A 21,100-nucleotide genomic window follows, 5' to 3' on the forward strand; every position below is an offset into this window, starting at 1 on the left:
CGGATGTCACATGTAGCTAGTGGCTCCGGCAAATTGGACAATACAGCTGCAAAGCCTCCCTCAGACAGCACCATCTTGGTAAAGTCAACCTGACTGTCCCTCATTAGAATTAATGACTGCTCTTCAACGCTCTCTCAATATCTTAGTTATCCTGACACCTGGAGGGTAAATAAGCTCCTCGGGGGTGTCCAAAGTGTTGTCTTGAGAAATTGCTGTCACAGCAACGGTCTGGCCTATGAGGGCGGATATTAAATACGAGGTAATTAATATACCCATGTGCAAAGAACCTTGCGAGAAGCCCAGGGGCCAGAATGGAAAATGGTCAGTCAGGAAAGAAGGCGGGCGAGCGGCCTCCGCGGACCGGAGTCCCGGCTTCTGCCCGCTCGGGGGCGCCGGAGCCGCGCCCCGCCCCGCGCCGCCCCCGCCGAGCCCCGGAAGCGGGCGGGGATTTCCTGTGCCCGCCCCGCCCCGCCCGCGCCCGCCGCGCCGCTGTCTCCGCCTGTCGCTGGCTCCGCCGGCCGCCGGCTCCGAAACGCGAGCGAGGGCGGAGGGGAGGGGCAGGCGGCGCCCGGGAGGGAGGCACCGGGCCGCGGGCCAAGCCGACCGGGGGTGAGTGGGGCCAGGTCGGAGGAAGCCGCGGCTGGAGGGAGGGACGGCTGGCTTCCCGGCGCGGCGGGTGGGGGCTCGGTCACCCATGGGGGCGGGGAGGAGCGTGGACGCGGCCTCCAGGTCGCTGCCTTTCGCGGGAGTCAGCCTCACTGACATTCTGTGCCCGGCCCTCGCTCTGTCTGCCCGTGCCTATCGTCGCTGTCAGGCCCCGCGGGCTCCTGCCGCTGTCACTAGGGCACAGGTTACCCCGTGGCTCCCTTTTCACTTGCTCATGCCACAGCTCTCGGAAACCTGTTTTCTGACCTCACTTCCCCTGCTCCAGTTCTGCCTTGCTCGGATTCTCTGAAATCTGACGCTCTTCAGGGGCACTGTGACAAGGAGGAGGGAAGAAGCAACCTTACTCCCGAGCAGGCTTCGGTCCCGCCCACGCCCCAACCGTGGCAGCGGCCAGGGCACCCTGACAGACAGAGCGCGATTCATCCCTCTGTGCCCTTGGGTACTCGTTTCTGTAACATGGCCTTTCCTCTGTCCAACAGCACTCGTTACAAAAACTTCCTACTGCAGGTGCCTTGCCACCCAGATATGTGAAGAAAGGGGGAACGAAAGCCCTTGAATCCAGACTCCAGTAGGCATGGGATCATCCAGGAAGGAGGAGAAACTAGGTTAGGGTTGCCACCTTAATTGCCCAGGTGCTGGCTCTGCCTGAACATTTTAGGAAATGCAGGCTGAGGACAGGTACCCACCCCCTCGTTTGCTGAGTTTTTTGCCAGCACTTCTACAGGTTTTCTACCAGTGGTCTGAAGAGGCTCACAGCTGGCCCAGTGGGCTCTGCAGAAAGAGGCTTCCCACCAAGGGCCTCTGCTAGTGAGGGGGATGGAGAATGGGTTTGAGACAGGTGTCCACATATTTAGGTAGAGGTAAAGGTCTGAGGGATGATTTGTCAAAGAAGATAGAGAATAAGGAAGACTTAGGGTGAAGAGGGGGAATTGGTGCCCTGTGTGTTAAAAGTGAAGAGAATATACAGGGGCTGGAATTCAGAGAAGACAGCTAAAATGGAGGATTCCCTTTATTGCTTTATAGGGAACTTTCCTTTCTCATAAGAAGTCTCCAAAAAGGAAACCTTCAAAGCTGGGAATCAGTCCAGGATGCTCCCATGAGGCCCTGAGCCATCTTTGGACTTCCGGGATAAAAGAGGAATTTGTTCTTCCTGTGCATTTGGGCTTAGGGTTCCCACCTACCTCTTTTGACAAAGACAGATAGGCAAGAAAATAAACAACTTGACATCCACCGTTACCTAATCTGGCCTTCTGGGTTCTTGGAAATGTTATTGAATGGATTTGAGTGAGCCAGGATAGTTAGCAAGGTTCTGACCTGTTCTTGGAAGCCTTTTACTGCCTCTGACTGCTTGGGTATTGAATAAGAATCACAAAAAATATGTTGCCAAGCAGAACGGGATTCTGCACAGTCTCATAATAGACTATTTCTCTGTCATAAGGCAGGGAGGCCCATATCACAACACAAGTGGGACCTGTCCTGCTCTTGAGATTTCCAAAGAAAAGAAGAGCCCACAACCTGGTATTGTGCACTGCAGCCTTATTGTTAAGAATGTTTTTTTATCTAATCTAATCTCTTCTTTTGCAATCAAAACCCATTTCTTCTGTTTGCTATAGACAGAAATAGAAGATACCTCTCTTTTATTCATTGGTAGTATCATTCATCAGCCTTCTCTAGAAAAGAGAAAACTATGTCTACCGTTTTTAACTTTCTCAGTGGTTTTATTTCCCATCCCTTTCTTGACTTTCATTTCTTTCAAATAAAACACACTGGCTTCTCCACGCCCTTCTTTAAAATGGAATATATTTCTGTAACGAGATGTGACTGGTGTCTGCCAAGCAAACAGGTTCTTTCCTGTATCTCAAATCACGGGATGTTAATTCACTCCAGGGTCATGTTGGCAGCACTGCTTCCCCGTTTTCCACCCTAGTCCAAACCCTTTCTTTTTCACTTTTCCCCATTAAACATAAGTTCCTTACTGCCCCAAAATTTCTTTTATCTGTTGGGTTGCTTTGGAGTCTTATACCTGCTTTCCAAGTTATTGGTCTTTCTACCATATTTACTACCAGTTCTCGTTTTCTGCATGAGAGTGACAGATCATGTGTCTCTTTATTGAGGCTTGTCCTAAGTGAGGCACATTTGGTTTAGCCTCATAAAAGAGGTGTGTGCTCATGACACTTGGCTGGGACTTCTACCCATATTAAACATTTCATTCTAAATTAATTGATGAGAATGTGAAAAACTTGTATGATTACTTTCGTCTTTGTTGAGTGTAGGTCTATGTGCATTCCTTCCTGCATGTTTCTACAGATTGCTTACATTCATGTACTTTCAGTAGTTGAAGTTAAATAGATAGCTTTTGAATTTCCAGGATTATTCTTTTTTTTTTTTCTTTTTAATTGTTGCAGTGACTTGGAATCTTTTTTTTCTTTAGTGAAGTTCTTCCAGACTTCAGGGATATTCTGTTTGTACCATGAGGTCCCTAAAATAACAGTTAGTGACTTTGCTATGTAGCACCTGCCAATTTCTTAGTCCCTCCAAGAAGCTTAGCTCAGGCTCAGTTAATTGGAACACGTCAAGCTATTAAAGTTCATCTTCCATCAAGCTACTCCTATCGAGTTCCATGTTTTATCCCCGGGGCTGTTCTCCATAACTCTCTTAGGAATATCACCCCTTTCTACTTCATGAGCATAGCTGATATGAATTTGTTCCAGGTCACAACTTGGGTTTGCAGCAAAAATGCTTTCAGAACAGACAGCAGCCCTGGGGACAGGATGGGAGTCAATGAATGTACAGCTGGATGGAGCAGAGTCCCAAGTGGAAAGGGGAAGCCAGGAAGAGGGGCCATGGAGAACAGCTCCAGGGCCATTGGAACACCTGTGCTGTGATCTTGGGGAGGAGCCACAATCCCTACAGGAAAAGGGTAAGAGCACAAAGGGTGTGTGTGTGGGAAGCACAACCATAGAGTGGTTGCCTAATCTCTGTTCAAAAAGTAGAGTTTAAAATCCCCAAATTGCTGCGGATTGAACAGCATAACCAATACCAGTGCCAGTCTATTCTTCCTGGGCCCTGGCCACAGGTACAGAATGGGCTCCTGAATTCTGCAACCATGTATCTGGGCTTCTCCTTTTTTTTGCATAATCACTCATTCCATGTGCAAGTGCATAGTTTGTGGTATTGAATGTGGGAAATGAAAGAAGTGGTGGCAACACTGATTACCGTTAAGAACACACCCAGTAAGATGCACTTTACTAGACGGAAATTACATTCATATAATATAAATTCAAACCACAGCTAATCTAACTAAAAACCACTTTATGCATTTGACTTTTACCAGTGGGCATCGATATAGAAGATGTGACCCTTAAACGCCTCTAAAATGGGACCCAGGTTCTTACTGGAAAAGGGTGGATAATTCATCTCTAATGGTTTTGTCTCTACCCTCACCAGCTCAGACTGCTCCCTGGGTTCCGCCAATTCCCCAGGAGGGGAGCACTGGAGACTGGGAGATGGCAGCTGCACTTCTTGCAGCCGGATCACAGGTGGGCTGTGTTTTCCTTGGCCTCTACCAAGGTCTCATCACTGCTGCCTTTCTATAACTTTAACATCATAAGGACTTATAAGATCCTTGGAAAATTAAATGGAGGCATAACAAGAAGGAATTAATTGAGGTTAGCGTTTTTTAATTGATGGCTGTGATTCTTAAAATCCACAGGGAGATTTTTAAGAAGAATTAATTAATATCCTTTAAGAAATAAATCTGGAAAGATTAGGAAAAGAGGACCTGAAGAAAGCTTGGTAGAACATAAAGTGGACAGGATTTGGTAGATGATGGTACATTTATGAAAAAGAAAAGAAGAAAGTTGTAAAGAGGGGTAGAGCCAGAGAGAGAAAATAGGTTTAGATTCAGAAGGCAGTAGGAGAGTCATGGAAGGATAATAATAGTAGTAGTAGCTATACTCCCAGAGTGCTTACCATGTATGTTGTTTTCTGAGTGCTTTATGTATATTAACTCATTTAAGTCTGAGTTATAAGATCATATTGCCAGTAAGTGGCAAAGCTAAGAGTCATTTGGCTCCAGATTCTGGGCTCCTAACCACCATACTGTGCTGCCTCAAAAGATAAGGATATGGCATGATGGGCGGCAAGAAAGAATGTTTTATCTATATCATTTTGTGCTGATAAAAATGGAAAGGCCAAAGGGATAAGGGGGAGATAGTACAGAATTTGTGCCATAAAAAAAGTAAGGCAGGAGAAGAGACTATGTAGGCAACTGTAGTTAAACAGAGGGAGTGATGAGTTTGTGGTGCCTCTGAATTCTCATGGTCCCACTTGGGAAACTCTTTTAGCGATATTACCCTCACCCACTCCTTGACCATCTACCTTTACTCCTCTCATTTCCCCTTTACCAAAACTATGTGCCCTACCCGAGGACCTATGGGCAGTTCTTTCCCTAGATCCTCTCTTGCCCTCTCTCCTCTACTGCCTCAGCTTTTTATACTGAGATCACATTTTCCTTAAGGAACAGCTGATGACAGAAGATGCTACATTTTGTTTCAGGGCCTGGTAACCATCAAGGATGTGTCATTGTGCTTCTCTCAGGAGGAGTGGCGGAGCCTGGACCCTTCTCAGACAGATTTTTATGGAGAATATGTTATGCAGGAAAACTGTGGAATAGTGGTTTCTCTGAGTAAGCATGACTTTCCTCAGCCACTAAACGATTGTACTCTGGGAGAATAGAGCCATCTGTTTCAGGGATGTTGGATAGTGTCTGTCTAGGATTCTTTCCTTAGCAGGGAATCTGTCTAGGCTTCCATCAAAGAGAGAACACTAGGGCTAATCCCAACAGAAAGAAGTGAAGCATCATTTTTAAAAAACAAGAGTAAATAATACTGAATTGTAGAGTATAAAGAACTTGAGGCTCTTCTTGGTTGGGAATTGGGAGATTCTTACAAAACAGAGGGACATCTGGAATTGGGTCCTTGGTAACTCAGGAACCATCTAGGGGAAGATGGGGGGGCAGGTGGTAGGACAGTTGTAGTAGGACTAAAGTAAAATTATGATTAGAAAGGACAGGTGGGCTGGAAGTATTTCGGTGAAGAGAATAGACTAATTGGGAAGGAGAATGTGATTTTTTAGGACAAAGAAGAGGGGTGTCGCAGAAATTGGGAGTTGGAGGAGCAGGGGAGAGATCTTGTATCTGACCATCTTTTATAGAGTTCCAAGGAATAATCTAGGAAACAGCTTTTTTTCAGAAGTATAGAATTACTGTTGAACTAATTGACATCTCTATTTTCCTTTCCCATGGACAGGGTTTCCAATTCCCAAACTGGACATGCTTTCTCAACTAGAAGGAGGAGAAGAACAATGGGTCCCTGACCCCCAGGACTTAGAGGAGAGGGACATTCTGAGGGTCACATATACAGGTGAGAACACAGAATAGACACTCAGCCATTGCCTTTCCCTCTCTTGGGGTATCATCATTATATGTCCCTCTAATCCCTCCTCTTCTTCAGAGAGTTATAGAGTTGAAAGGTTTAGTTAGAGATCTTTTTCTTCGAGAACAATGCAGTGTTGCAGAATGGTTTAGAGGGTAGGCTCTGGAGCTAAACCTTGTGGATTTGAATTCTGGACCATATCTGTGGGACCCTGGAAAAATAATTACCTCTCTTTGGTATACTCATCTATAAATTATAGTGAGAATTAAAAATGTTAACATATTAGAACAATAGAACAATGCCAAGCACATAATAAGCACTCAGTAAATGTTAGTAGTTTTTGTTGCTCAACCTCCCACCCGTTTCAAGAATGCCTTCCACAGTGTCTCTAGTATTGTTGACAGGTGTCACTCACCCAGTGGTGATTGCAGCACATTCCTTAACTCTCTCCATCTATGCTTAGGCAGGAAGATGGTGATTAATAGTAATAAATAGTAAGTAAATAATGGTAAAAAGTAAATAATAACAATAGCATATACCATTTACGAAGTGCTTACTATGCACAGGTACTGTGCTATCTATCTTATAACAACCTTGAGAGAGAAGTGTTATTATTTCCAGAAGAAGTCTTAGAGATGTTAAATAGGAAAGCTGAGATTCAAACTTAGGTAGTCTGCCTCCTAAGCCTAGGCTTTTAACCTCTATGCTATTGCACTATTTTGTACAACATTAGAATATGTTCTCTTAGACCTTCTGGGTTGAGGTTTGGGCCCTGACATACATCATACTACCTCACCTATGACTTGGGTCCTCGGGTACTCTGTCGTGACTTCCCTATTGGGATTGGTATTTTCTCTTCTACACAGGAGATGGAAGCGAACACGAAGGGGATACCCCTGAACTAGAAGCAGAACCTCCCAGAATATTGTCCAGTGTGTCTGAAGATACTGCTGTCTGGAACCCAGAGCAGGATGAGAGCTGGGATTCCATGTCCAGGGGCTCCAGAGGAACACTTCTGGGCCCACATTTTCTTCAGGAAGATAGCTTCTCAAACCTTCTATGTAGCACAGAGATGGATTCCCTGTTAAGACCCCACACATGCCCCCAGTGTGGGAAACAGTTTGTGTGGGGCTCCCACCTTGCCAGGCATCAGCAAACACACACTGGGGAGAGGCCCTACAGCTGCCTCAAGTGTGAGAAGAGCTTTGGGCGAAGACATCACCTAATCAGGCATCAGAAAACCCACCTACATGACAAGCCCAGCAGATGCTCTGAGTGTGGCAAGAATTTCCGATGCAACTCCCATCTGGCCAGCCACCAGAGAGTGCATGCAGAAGGCAAATCCTGCAAGGGCCAAGAGGTTGGAGAGAGCCCTGGGGCTAGGAAACGGCAGCGTGCCCCACCAGTGCCAAAGTGCCATGTGTGCACTGAATGTGGGAAGAGCTTTGGCCGAAGGCACCATCTGGTGAGACACTGGCTGACCCATACTGGGGAGAAACCCTTCCAGTGCCCTCGCTGTGAGAAGAGCTTTGGCCGCAAACATCACCTGGACAGGCACCTACTGACCCACCAGGGACAAAGTTCCCGGAGCAGCTGGGACAGAGGGACATCTGTTTTTTGAAATCTGTGTCTGCTGCAGCTATGGTCAAGTCTATCAGCCGGTGCTACCAGGAGTCCACTGCTAGGGCTGCCCCTCTTCTGCACCCCAGTGGCCAGAATCATGAGCCCTGGCCCCATCCCTGGAAAGATGGGGCTCCAGCATTGGCCAGAGCATTTCTCACCAGTTCTGTGAGATACCACATAAAAACAGAGTTCTTTGGGCAAAACTTTTGGGAAACAATGCATTCATACTACATGGGCTGATATTCAGCCTGAGCCCATTCTCAAGGGTACAAGTGGTACCAGCAGTTTATGGCTGAGGTCCATTCTGAGTGGCTGGAGTCTATGCCATACCAATTGTTAAATATTTTGAGTATCACCTTTGTATACTATAAATATATTCTTTCTATATATATGTAGAGAGAGAGAGAGAGAGAAAGGCCATTTTAGCATATTAAAGGCTGTGAAAACTTCTGCAGTAGAGCAAACTGTTAAGCTTCTGTTGATGCAGTGTTTCCTAAATTTATTTGACCTCAGTATCCTTTCTATTTCACATCCCACAGAACTGGTGACTACATGAAATACACTCTGGTGAACACTAGTTTAGAGACTAATGAGGAAACAGGAAAGAGATAGTGGTCAGGCACCCAGAGCCCCCTTTTTTATCCATATGAAAGCCAGGGGGCCAGACCTTGTTCCTGTGTGGGTCTGTCACCCTTACCCTGATCACCAGTATAAACATCTACACCTCTCACCCCCACCCGTTGAAAAATAGAGTAACCTTTTCATCCCCTTATTCCTATTCCCTTCATCCTGCACATAAACATATCCAGCTGAGAGATCATGCTACAATGTTGAGATTGACCTTATAACCCCAAGTAACCCAGGCCCACACAGAAGAAAAAACTTTATCCCCTTGAACAGACCCCCTCCTCTTGACTGTCTTTATGTGTCTATGTGTATATGTGTGCAGGGTCTTTGAAGAGAGCATGCTAAATGCAAACTGTACAAGCTAGGTTTTCTAGGGGCTGTGTTCATGGGATGAGGGTAGAGGGGATTGTATGGGGTTTTTTGTTTCAAGATAGAAAGTAATCTGGGTGATTATGGGAGCCCTAGAGGAAAAGGTTAAATGATGGGTCAAGTTGTGGGAGTTGAGTACAAGGCTTTCCCTGGTATCACTGAGATTATGACAGTTGTGGATATATCTGTCAAAGTCTGAATCTCTGGGTTACAGATTGTTTTTACCTGGGAGCAGAGATTTCTCTTTCGAGAAGTCTTCAGTGAGGTGAGCTGTTTTTTATTGACTTCGGGCAAGGTACATATAGAAGCTTTGTGTCAAGTGGGATTTTTTTTGTCTAGTTTTAAGTGCTGGGAAATTAGGACAGGAATCACAGTGTTTGCAAGTTGTCATCACTCTTGTTTGACTTTGATTGCATCATCAAGGGGGAAGAGTTATTCCTGAGGATCTCATTCTTCCAGAAACAGAACTTAGGGGAAATGGTTGTGGCTTAGCATTTCAGCTGATGCAGGGTAATAAGCTTTCTGGTTGGTTTTCCTCCCATTTCTGGGAAGGTGTCCACACTAAGACTCTTAACTCTATGACTTGCGTAAGTATTCTAGCATCTGTTAGTTGATGAGTTGGCCATTGTTTTTTATTGATGATTATGTTAATACCAATCTTATAATTTAAAAACTATCTTATATGTAAGAGCAGTTTGGGGTTAGGGAGGAAGAGGAGCAAAGAGAATGGAAGTGGGGTATTTTCTCTTCAATGCTTAGAGTCTGGTTTTTCCCTGGGACACTTACTTCTCAATTACAATTGGTGGGATTAACAAGAGAGGCAAGAGGAAGTGAGCTGCAACAATCTAGTTTAGTGACTGTCCCATTAGCATAGGAGAATCACAGCTTCTCAGGGTCCTGGACCCAAATGGAATGAAAATAGGGTCATTTTATTGACTGGGCTTCTCAGAGTATGGGTGACTTGAGCAATCCTCTCTTCTACTCAAAGCAGCCTTCCTTCTTTGCCTGGAATGCACTTCTCTTGCTTATGTTCCTATGAATATAGCAAAATGGCCAGCCCTGTGTAGGGAAGGCCTTGACCTAGGTCCTCAGAGACAGGAGCATTTTAGGATCAGTATTAGCAAATGCCCCAGGGAATAGGAAAGTATTGGGTTCCAGTGGTAAAACTGAATTATGCCATTTCTTTTACCCTCTTAGTTTAATACACCTAAGCTCTATGTAAGCAATGTTCAGAACCTGTTTTGGGTCACAGACCTGTTTGAGAATCTGATAGAAAACAGAAACTCACTTTTGAGAAAAACAGGTGTTTGCAATTCACTAGGTTTTGCACATACATTTAGCAGGTTCAGAGTCCATCCATGGAATTGCTAAACTAGGGTCAAAGAGATTTACCCTGACCCAATATGGTCATTATATATTTTTGTCAAGAATTACAAGGCAAGGATCACTAAATATTTTAAGGACTGAGATACCAGAGGCATGAGAGTATGAGGATAGAGTCTGGTCTTTAATGACTAGAAGGGTCTTGCTTATATTTCTACCCTACGTTTTTGGAAAAGATCTGACATTCTGACAAACCCAGCTCCACACGAACCTTGTTTCAAGGACTTGTGGGAACTGATATTCCTTACTATCACATCACGCCTCTTAACAACTACAAGTGAACCTCCAGCCTTTTATCTATTTTAGTAATTGTAGGGATAGAAAGTGAAGCCCTCAAGTGCTGGTGCAGTTATAGCACCCAGCTAAAAGGCAACATGGAGTCCACACGCCTTCCGCAGAAGGGGCAATCGTTTGGGTCATTTCTGGTGTACCATTGTCTTCTCTACCTCGGTCCAATACCACCTCCCTTGGACAAAAAATAAAATAAGCAACAGCCATCAGATGAGTGAATAGATTTAAATGATTTTTCCCACGGGTTATCAGCCTCAAACTTTCATCTTCCACCCAACTCCCTTCTGCCACATGTCCACACTATCTCCTTTAAATAAAAAGTGTCTCTGTGTTCTCTCTGGCCAAAAATGTAAAACAGGGAAATCCATCTTCAGGAAACTCAGCTTTTTCCATCTTTGGTGCTTCTACCTTATTCCAGTATCCTCCCTTTCCACCCCAACATAGTATCTCTGCAAAGAATCCCTTGGTCAGGAGAATGTAACTCAAAATGTTAGCTTTTTCCAAGGCTATCTACATTTTAAGCCTCAGTTCTAATTGTGGAAGGAAAAGCCTTGTTAAAACAATGTTATGCCTTCAGGGAGCTAAAGGGGTGATTATCTGGGACAAAATCCCTCTCTTGCCAACACTCCTGAAATCAAACCACTGTTTTCTATTTCCATCAAGGGCAAGATAAGCCCTGACTTAAACCCAGAGGGGCCAGAAGGCAGGTTCTTTCCATCTCTTCAGATGGGTGCACTGAATGGGGTTGGGTGGGGCTGGGCAGTAAGAGAAAAGTGAAATATATTCCCTTAGATCCCTTAGACTGAGGTGGCAAAATTTCCTTCTGTTCCCTTGTGTGCTATGCCAGACCATGGTTCTCAAAATGTGGTCTTTGGACCAGCAGCATCAATATCACCTGAGAAGGAGCTTGTTAGAAATGCAAAATCTCAGGCCCTATGCTAGACCTACCTACCAAATCAAAAATTCTGGGGCTGAAGACCAACAGTCTATTAACATGCTCTCCAGGATATCAGATAGGGGCTAAAGTTTGAGAACCACTGGCTAGGGGATTCAATTTCCTTTTCAAGCAGTGATACTTCACCCTCTTCAAGAGGATCTTCACACTCCTATTGTCCAGTTTACTCAGCAACCTCACTATGCTGGTCCTCAGTTCTGTTCACCTTAGTTCCAAGGTCTTTATCCTTAACTCAGTGAAAGAACTGGGCTTAGTCACTGCATTAGTCCGTTCCTGTTGCTTATAACAAAATACCTGAAATTGGGTGATTTATAAAGAAAATGAAATTTACTGCTTACAGTTTCTGAGGCTGAGAAGCCCTAAGTCCATCTGGTGGTGGTGACAGTAATCCAGGGGTCTCACATTGCAAGATGGTGGAATCAGAAAGAGCAAGAGAGACAGACTCTCCTCTTAAAGCCCTCAGAACCATGCCCTGACCGCCATTTTTAATCCATTCACTACTGCACAGTCCTACAATCCAATCACCTCTTCAAGGCTCCACCTTTCAATCATCATAACAGGATTTTTCACCCTCCTACTTGTCACAGTGGGGGCCAATTTTCTAATACATAAAACTTGGGGGACACCATTCAAGCTTCAATGAGTTTTGGGGGGGGACAAAATTCAATCCACTACAGTCACCAACTTCAGAAACAGTGGTGGGGTAACTATCAAGCTCCTGTGATTGACTGGGACTGGGGCTTCTAACATGGGCACTGGGGATACTTGGATTCAGAAATTTAAAAGGACAGAAAGGAAAAGATACCTCAGAGAAGGAAAACACAATATAAAACTGAAAAACTGACATCCAAGGAAATGGCCCTCCTTTGCTAGTTAGCTGGTCCTTTTCTCAGGCCTTCTAATAAGTTGCCCTGAAGGCAGGTGGAGTGGGCATTTAGCACAAAGGTAGAGAGTAAGGCCTGCTGTGCCAAGACCTTAAGGACCCAGGTTTTCCAACCTCACAGTTGGATTAGATACCAGTAAGGGGCCATGGAAAGGATTTCTAACCATGATTTGGAATACCCTGTGGGCAAGGGCAGCAGGAGCATCAGAGAGCCTCCACTGAACAAGAGGGAACGAGGCTTATCTAGTAAGATGTAGCACAAGGAAGATTTGAACCCAGACTCTTTACTAGGTAGAGGTTGTATGTAACCAATCAGGCCTCTGCTGCTTTGAAGATTCTGTACAATTCAGACTGTGGCAAGGCATCCTGTCTTGCAGGCCTTGGCCCTGCTACCTCCTCCAATTCCTCTCCCAGGCACACCCACAAAAACAGACTGAACTGACAGTTGCAAAATCTGCCCACAGTGGCACCCCAAGATCAAAAAGTTAGGGTGGACCCTAAAGCTGCAGGTTTCTTTCAACTCAGGCTCTCCCCCTCTTTCCTGTCACCACCTCCATTTTCCCCCTAGGTGGGGACTCTTCCTCCTCTCTTTGTTCCCACTTCTCTTTCAGTGTGTTTGATTAGGTTTCTGTTGTTTCGCTTGAGCAATGCCACACTTTCCCAAGGGTATTTGTTCTTCCCAACTTCCATCCTTCTCCTTCCATAGTTTCTCTCTTCAACCTTCTAACCAGTTCCATTCTCTCATGAGCCTACTCACTACCTGTTCCTCTGCCTACTGTCCAGTTTCTTTTCTATCAGCTTGAAGCTTACTATGCAGGGGACAACTCCTCATACTTCCCACTCTCTTCCCCTGCAATTCTTGCCTTGCCTAAAGCAACGCAGGTGCTACCTCACCACTCTACCTCTTTCTCTGTCTCATAAACACACACCCCACAGCATACCCCCCAGCCCCAACCCCGCCTAGTACTGCCAAATCTAGGCCTTTACTCTTCTTCCCTTGATGTAGCTTCCAAAATCGCTTTCCACTTTTTGCCACTTTGACTTATTCACTTATTCCTGTCTCCTGTGGCTCCTGAGAATCAAACTGTCTCAAATCTACAAGCAATTTGTTGCATGCTTACTATGTGCCAGGCGCTGGTGGTTCCAGGCCTGGGAGGCCGAGTGTCACCATAGTCCATGTCCTCAGCGTGTTTCGGTCGAGCCGTCCTCCACCCCACCCCACCCCCATTTTCCTGCCAGGATTCATGCCACCACTTGCCTGGGAGCCCTCTTCCAGGAAGCTTTGGGTGTGTATGCCCACTTGCCTTCCAGCCCAACTGCTTCGTGCCTGCCAGTTTCTACCTATTGTCTGACATGGTTTCCTCAGACAGACTGAACATAGGAGGATTACCCAGCGGGGGACTTTAATCTGCACCCTTAAGGATCTATATAGAACACGCTCTGTGTGGTCCCTGTCAGTTGCATAAAGGACGTGTTGGCCTGCCACCGATTTCCCCTCTCGGTCCTCTCCACTTCCCTCCATTCCCGGCTCTTCTCTCCTGATAAAAAAGGCTGCAACAGTGTGTGTGTGTGGGGGGGGGGGGGGTGGCTCTCGGAGGCTCGTGCAAGACCCCTGTCGCTCCTCCCGGAACAGAAGCCTTCAGAAATGACCTGTTGGGCCACGCCGCCTCCCCCCTGGCGTCCTAGGCCCCATCCATGGCTCCCCAGTCAGACGGGATTTGGCAATCTGGAGACGCGGCGGGATTGCTTGGGCGATCCTCTCCCAGCCGCAGAGCGCTGAGCAGGGCAGGGGCTAGGGAGAAGCGAACGAGGCCCTTCCTCTCAGGGCCGTGCAAGTGCCCACCCTGCCCTGGGAGGCCCGAGAGTGCTGAGCCCGAGGTGGTGGTGGTGACTATTACCCCCTAGGCAAGGGTGCAATCACTGGATATTTTCCAGGAGCCAGAGGAGGCGTGCACAGATGGGGTTAGGGCAGGAACCCTCAGCACATTCACTGCTAAGGGTATTGAGAGCTTAGGGTAGGAAACGGTTGTGGGAGAAAACATGGAAAAGCTGGAGGGGACCGCTGGCCAATAATCCACTGACAAGCCCTCCGGAGCTTCTCTGGGGCAGGAAGAGGGGACAGCCTTGCCAGCGTTGAGTGTAACCCAAAGGCTTCTTCCATGGGATCTGCCTTAAAGAGCTTCAAGACTAAGGCTTAGGGTATGATCCTCGGATGCCTCTGCCGCTCTCCTTACACCAGCCAGGCTTTTTATCGCCTCTGGGCTTTATGCCTTTCCTTATTTTCTTGCATTCACTCTCACTTTCCTCCAGCCAGCCACTTAGAGTCTGGTCTCTTCCCTCACCAAAAAGGGGAGGAGGTAACAGAACTGAGAAAAGGAAAAGAAAACACAGCCACCCTGATTGTTCTTTGGGGAGTGTGTTTTCTCAGCCGGCCACAACGGACTATTGAAATCCTGACGTCCTTCTCTCTACCCTCCTACAAATGCCTTCCTAGCCTCATCCAAGTCCTCGTGTTAACATGCTCTTGGACTTCATTCCTCTTTTCCAATTTCTTTGGATTTTTTTTTTCTTCTAAGTTCTTTCCTGACATGGTGCCTCTACATTAATTTTCCAGACAACCCGTTTTCCTGTTCTTCCTAGGTACTTACGTTTTGGCTGGAGTCATCTCCAGCCCAACCAGATAGCCTTGGCATGTTAGAGCTCCCCAGAGGAGGAGAAGGAACAAGAAAGATGTTACTTTGAGACCACTGACAAATGGAAATGTTTGTATGTCCTGAAAAACAGGTTGAAAATTTGAGAACACTCTCCTCCTCCATGAAACCTCTAAATCATTAAAACAATCAGTGTAGAAATGGATTCTAAACTTCTGATCTTTACCTGCATAAAAGGATGACTTGTGGAGTTGAGCAGATGGTGAATCTAGAACTACAGTGAAGTAGAGAGAGCACTAAATAGACAGTTTAAAGTCAATTTCTAAACTGTACATTTTCTAAACATTGGCTTTTTCACCTAAGACCTACCTTAGAGATTGAGGTAAAGGTGAGATGAAGTAATGCATGCAAAAGTACAAACCACCTTATAAGTGAAAAAGCTATAATTGACAATTACATGGAAATTTCTACCTTAATTTTGAACAAGTTACAATTTATATGGTTCTGGAAACAAATACAAAAAATATACAGTGAAGAGTCTCATTTCTGTCTATTCCCTGTAATTCCCATCACATTTCCCTCACACTAGAGAACCAGTTAGTTTTTTTGTGTATCCTTCCAGAGTTTCTTTCTACAACTACAAAGAGATATTTAGATTTTCCTTCATTTTCCAAAAAAGGTAGTATGGTATACCCAGTGCCTTCAACCTCTTTTTTTTTTTCACTACATGTATCTTGGGGAGCTCACCATAACAACAGAGAATCCCCCCCCCTTTTTATAGCTGCATGCTATTTCACTGTATAGAAGCTTGACAGTTTAATCTCCTAAAGACATTTGATTATTTCCATTTTTTTGTTAATGCAATGTTGCACAAAATATCATGGACGTAAGTTACTGCACAAATGTGTAAATATCTAAAAGATAAATTCCTGCTGGATCAAAAAATATTTGCATTTGTAATTCTGATAGCCAGTTCCCTCCCTCAGGGGTTGCAATGATTTATATTCTCACCAGCATTGTGAGTGCTTGTTTCCCCACAGCCTCACCAATGGAGTAGGTTCTCAAACATTTGGATTTTTGCCCATCTGTCAAAAATGCTATCCTATTGTCTTAATGTACATTTCTCTTATGTGTAAAGTTGGACCTTTTTCATATTTTAAAGGCCATTTGTATTTGTTTTTTAAACAACCATTGAGAAAAAGAAAAGGCCATTGAATAGTAGATGCTAGAGTGCATCTAAGATTCATTCTAACTCCAAAGGCCAATAATTATCTGTGATGAGCACTGCACTAGGTAGTTGAGGTAAAAGGAAGGCAAAGAATTGAGGTTAGGACATTCCATTTGCTCTGACTAAAGTTAAATACCCAAATATGCCACTCAAATGTGAGCACAAGAAAGTGGAGGTTATGTTTTACCCATTTTAATATTCCCAGCAGAGGGCCCAGAATCTTGCAGGCACTTAGTCACTAATGAATGAACGCTAGGGATGAGAGTAGCGGTTCCTGGGAATTCCTCTGATAGGGTACCCACCTAGCATTATGATGTGGATAATCTAGATAGCTTGCCAGTGAGTTAAAGTCATTTCTTGAACTTCATCGGAATATAGCCTCCCTATAGCCTTTTGATGAAAAATAATCTGAAATGATCATTGTTAGCTATGTTAAGATCAGGGTATGGGTCTCATTTGCACACAATAGCCACTTAATAAATTTGATAATTTTTGTGAATGAATGAATGAAATTTTGCTTAAATTAAGAAACATCATAATTCAAGCAGAAGTGTGACAATTCCTAGAAAATTTAGAAAACATATTGTTGCCAGTGTCATTACCATCCTATCTTAGAGTGAAAAAAGGCTTTCTAATTGTAGACCACCTGGTTCTTTAGGTAAAACACCCCAGGACTATAAAGGAACAATACATCTGGCTATAATAAAGGCATTTGATTTACTTTGTTCTAATCGTGTTCAACAGACAATATTTGACTTTCCCACTGCTCTTTTCAGATGGCTTCCTATCCTCTGATACTGTTTGCTTCATTCTGCCACTGACATTCTGACATTCAAGTACATAGTAAACTTAATTACAGCATGGGGAAATTTCAAAGTTGGGATCGTCTATATATGAGATGTACTGCAAGCATCTTGCTGTTACGTTATATAGGCTTAAAGCAGTGATATATAAGGGTGTGAGAGAGCGAATATTAGCATCAATTTTTGCTTGTCTGTTTTAAATACCCATACCCTGTTCCCCCTTGTGGAAGATATCAGACATTTCTAGGGAAAAGGTTGGTCAAGTATACATTGGAAAAAGCTCCAAAGTGATTTTAATGCTTTCCCACCTCCACTGTCCCCTTTTCCAAAATAAAAAGCACTTCCCAGGTGCTTCCATTTCCCCCACTCCTTTGGCTTCAGCTGGAAACAGCTATTCCTTTCCCTGAATCAGCTACTCTGTTTTACTTCCCTAGGAACCACTTTTGTGTCCTGTCATGACTGTGGCATGAGAACTATTTTCATGCTGTTCTTAACCCCTGCATTCAGAACTAAAAAAAAAAAAAATCATACATGTGCTCCTTTCTTGGTACACAGTGCTCAATATATGTTGTTTATAAAAAGCAAGAAAGCTAGATATTCATTATCTGGCCTTCCTCATCTCCTTGTATTTCTGATAAGCATTCTGTAAATCTTAACAGTTTCCTCTCTAGGAGTTAGCACTTTCACAGTTGATAATTCTCTCACTGTTGAATTTTGTCAAGCAAAGCATATGCTATGATGTTTAACTTCCCCTTATCATTTTCCTGACACTTAAATTCCAACATTTTACATGGAAGGAAACCAAGACCATGAATGGTTAACTATCAGCTCAGCTAAGATCAGAGTAGAACTCTGATTAGAATCCTGGTCTCATTAAGTACTGATACAGTACCTCTATAGTTTTCTGCTATAGCCCATTATTATCCCATCAGTAATTATTTATACACATATTTAACTCTCAGTGATGAGCACTTATTCTGTAGCAAGCCCTGTGCTAAATGGTTTCACACACTCTCATTTAACTGAGGATTAACATGTAAAACATTTTAAAAATTAAAAATAGGTCATCAATTCAGGTAAAAAACTACAAACTCATTGTACTTAATTTTGGGAGAAGGGACTTTGTCCTAAAGGAATTTCAGGTAAGAACACTTTAGAGTGTCCAACATTAATTCAACAGTTCTGCCTAACCTCCGTAAGTTGCCAGTATTCCTCTACCTGTTTTTTTGTTTGTTTTGTTTTGTTTTTTTCCTTCTGAAAGGAACGTCTCTGGGACCTGCAGCCAGAACAGAATCTCAGCTCCTTTTTATCCCTTCAGCTCACATGTCCCTGCTACAGGTCTCACCACAAACCCACCCCCTCCCTTCCAGGTGCGGCAAAGAGGAAACAAACACAACGTGGTGGAAAGTTCTTGGAAATAGTTTTGTCCATTTTAGTGAGTGTGGGAGCCTTTGGAGCCCGTGGGGACCAGGCTGCTGTGCCTGGAGGAAGAGAAGCTGCTCCCGCACTGCGGATCCCGACCGCATTCAGAGGAACTTGAGGTCACGGCGGCATCTGGGTGCGAGTCTGCCTCCGCCCACTGCAAGTCCGGTCCACTTTGACGGATGCTGGCTTCGGGAGGCTCCGTTTTGCCGGCCTCTCGGGGTCCTGCTGCTTCTCTTCCCGGGGCTTCGAGCTGGGCCTCTTGTCTCCTGCCCGAGGCCTGGCGTCTTCCTGAGAGCTCCTGCCTCTCCCCTCTTCCATCGCCTCGAGCCCCGCTTCCTCCCTGGTCCTGGCCCGCGCCGGGCCCCGGGCGGTCGGCCTTCCCCTCCTCGCCCTGTCCTTCACCCTCGTGCTCCGTCTCCACGCTGCCCTGGCCTTCTTGGCCGCCTTGCGTCGCGTGCGGCGCCTCCGTGGGCTCCTGGGCCTGCGTGGGGTCCTCCGGGGACAGCGGCCGCCGTCCTCCACCCTCGAGCCCCCCAGCCTCTTCCTCGGCTTGGGCTTGGGCTTCGTCATCTTCCGGACGCAGAAGTAGCCGGCGGCGTCGCTGCCGCTGACCCGAAGGAGCGTGCCCTTGGCCGCGGGCCGCGGCGCCTCCCCCGCGGGGCGGCAGTTCTTCCTGCGCACTTCGTAGCCCGCGTTGCCCAGCTCCCTCTTGAGAGCGGCCAGGGTGAGGCCTTTGTGCGCGGCGATGGCTCTGAGCAGCAGCTGGGACACCTTGAGCACGGAGCGCGGGCCGCGCCTCGCCGGTCCCCCGAGGGTTTTTTCCGCTGGCCTCTGCGTTTTTACTTCGGCGCCTTGGGCTTCACCACCGGGCTCGGCCTCCCCAGCCATGGCCCCGCTCCCGCCTCCGCGGGGCCGCCGGCTTTGAGCCTCAGCCGCCGAGGCACGACCTGCGGCTGACGCTGGCCCGGCCGCGTCACAAAGGCGAGCCCAGCAGCGACTTCCTGGTCCTGACCAGAGGGGTGGCAGATCCCACCCAGGCACCGGCCCTTTTGACTTCCGAGAACCAATCCTGGGCCGCTTCCTTCTAGGACTAAACCAGTCCGAGCCTTCAGCGCCTGTGCACCCCTAACCATACCCCGCGTAAGCCCCAGGGCTTTGTTCCCCGCTCGTACTCACTGTTCTTAACCCCCATCACTTTCTGAAGTCCGCTATTTTCCTGTGGTCCTACACACCATCTACCCACATTTCTCTAAGGTGAAAGAAGCTGCTCCCAACTAATTACCCCAAACAAGCAATACGATGCCTGCAAAAAGCAAATGTGATCGTCCCTGAAACAACCCCGCCTAGAACCTCCCATCCGTGGGTCCCAACGGTTAGGTATCTGCGGCAATGTCTCCCTGACTCTCCGCACGGTAGATTTTGTGCAACAGCCTAAAGCAAAAGAAGGAACCACTGTGGTCCCTCTACCCCTAAACACTGATTCCTACTCCTGGGAAGTTCAGATGCCTCATTAAATTGGATTAAAACAATCCAGATTTCAAACCGCCTAAGAACATTGGTCTGATCATTATTCTTTGAACATACTTCGTGCTTTTCTGCCTCCTGTCACTCTTCTTGGATTGCCCGTCCGTATTCTCTGCCCAGATAAATCCTGCTCATCTTTCAAGGTCCTGCTAAATTCTCTTTCTTCACTGAAGCCTCCCCAAACTCTTTCAATCAGGTGATTTTTTTTTTTTACCTCTTAACAACCACAACTGCCACAATTTCTTTTGCAGTCTTATACAGCTTTTTCTTTAAATTACTTTGGACTATGCATCTGACAAAGGATTAATATCCAGAATATACAAGTAACTCAAACAACTTAACAGTAAAAACACAAATAACCTGATTAAAAAATGGGCAAAGGAGCGGAATAGGCATTTCTCAAAGGAAGATATACAAATGGCCTACAGACAGATAAAAAATGCTCAACATCACTTAGCATTAGCGAAATGCAAATCAAAACCACATTAAGATATCATCTCACCCCAGTTAGACTATTAAAAAAGACAGAGAATAACAAATGCTGACAAGGACGCAGAGAAAGAGGAACCCTCTTAAGACACTGTTGGTGGGACTATAAATTGGTGCAGCCATTATAGAAAATGGTATAGAGGTTCCTCAAACAACTACAGATAGAACTGCCACATGATCCAGCAATCCCACTACCCAAAGGAATGGAAATCATCATGTTGAAGGGATACTTGCACTCCCATGTTTATCACAGCTCTATTTTACAATAGCCAAGACTTGGAAACAACCTAAATGTCCAGCATCTGATGACTGGATAAGGAAAATGTGGTATATTTACACAACAGAATACTCTGCCATAAAAAAGAATGAGATACTGCCATTCACAGCAACATGGTTGAATTTAGAGAAAACCATGTCAAGTGAAATAAGCCAGGCATGGAAAGAGAAACACCGCATGTCCTCACTCATAAGTACGAGCTAAAAAATAAACAAATAGAAAGATACAACAATCAATAATACATCAAACTTTCAAAAGCAGAGAACAGAGCTGAGGTAACTAGAGATGAAAAAGGGGGAGGAAGAGGGAGGTTAGCAAGAAATTGGTAAAGGGCCACAAAGAATGTTTATATTATGTAATGATAAGATTAAATAAATAAATAAATATTAAGGTGGGGGGAGAAAGATAAAACAATCACAATAATACCTTGAACTTTCAAAAGGAAAGAACAGAACAGAGGTTACCAGAGGT

At 45.4% G+C, this 21,100-nt stretch overlaps 2 protein-coding genes across 2 annotated transcripts; one reads left to right on the plus strand and one right to left on the minus strand.

The window, feature by feature from the left end:
• Window positions 1-491: 491 nt before the first annotated feature.
• On the plus strand, window positions 492-10,712 carry ZNF641 (zinc finger protein 641). Its single transcript, XM_063075869.1, has 6 exons — window positions 492-609; window positions 3,378-3,586; window positions 4,114-4,205; window positions 5,224-5,353; window positions 5,976-6,089; window positions 6,968-10,712. Exons 2-6 carry the CDS (start codon window positions 3,403-3,405, stop codon window positions 7,720-7,722), a joined length of 1,275 nt encoding a protein of 424 aa, XP_062931939.1. The 5' UTR covers window positions 492-609; window positions 3,378-3,402; the 3' UTR covers window positions 7,723-10,712.
• A 7,603-nt stretch (window positions 10,713-18,315) lies between these two features.
• On the minus strand, window positions 18,316-19,263 carry LOC134391596 (testis-specific H1 histone). Its single transcript, XM_063115605.1, has one exon. The coding sequence runs from the start codon at window positions 19,225-19,227 to the stop codon at window positions 18,457-18,459; it is 771 nt and encodes a 256-aa protein (XP_062971675.1). The 5' UTR covers window positions 19,228-19,263; the 3' UTR covers window positions 18,316-18,456.
• Between the last annotated feature and the right edge of the window lie 1,837 nt (window positions 19,264-21,100).

The sequence above is a fragment of the Cynocephalus volans genome, chromosome 12, assembly GCF_027409185.1.
Source record: "Cynocephalus volans isolate mCynVol1 chromosome 12, mCynVol1.pri, whole genome shotgun sequence".
NCBI lineage: Eukaryota > Metazoa > Chordata > Mammalia > Dermoptera > Cynocephalidae > Cynocephalus > Cynocephalus volans.

Bases quoted from the DNA above. Each gene is read 5' to 3' on its own strand.
- ZNF641 (XM_063075869.1), top strand. From the start codon at position 3,403: ATGCTTTCAGAACAGACAGCAGCCCTGGGGACAGGATGGGAGTCAATG. The intron at 4,206-5,223 runs GTGGGCTGTGTT...ATTTTGTTTCAG, and splicing joins TTCTTGCAGCCGGATCACAG to GGCCTGGTAACCATCAAGGA. The intron at 5,354-5,975 runs GTAAGCATGACT...TCCCATGGACAG, and splicing joins TGGAATAGTGGTTTCTCTGA to GGTTTCCAATTCCCAAACTG.
- LOC134391596 (XM_063115605.1), bottom strand. From the start codon at position 19,227: ATGGCTGGGGAGGCCGAGCCCGGTGGTGAAGCCCAAGGCGCCGAAGTA.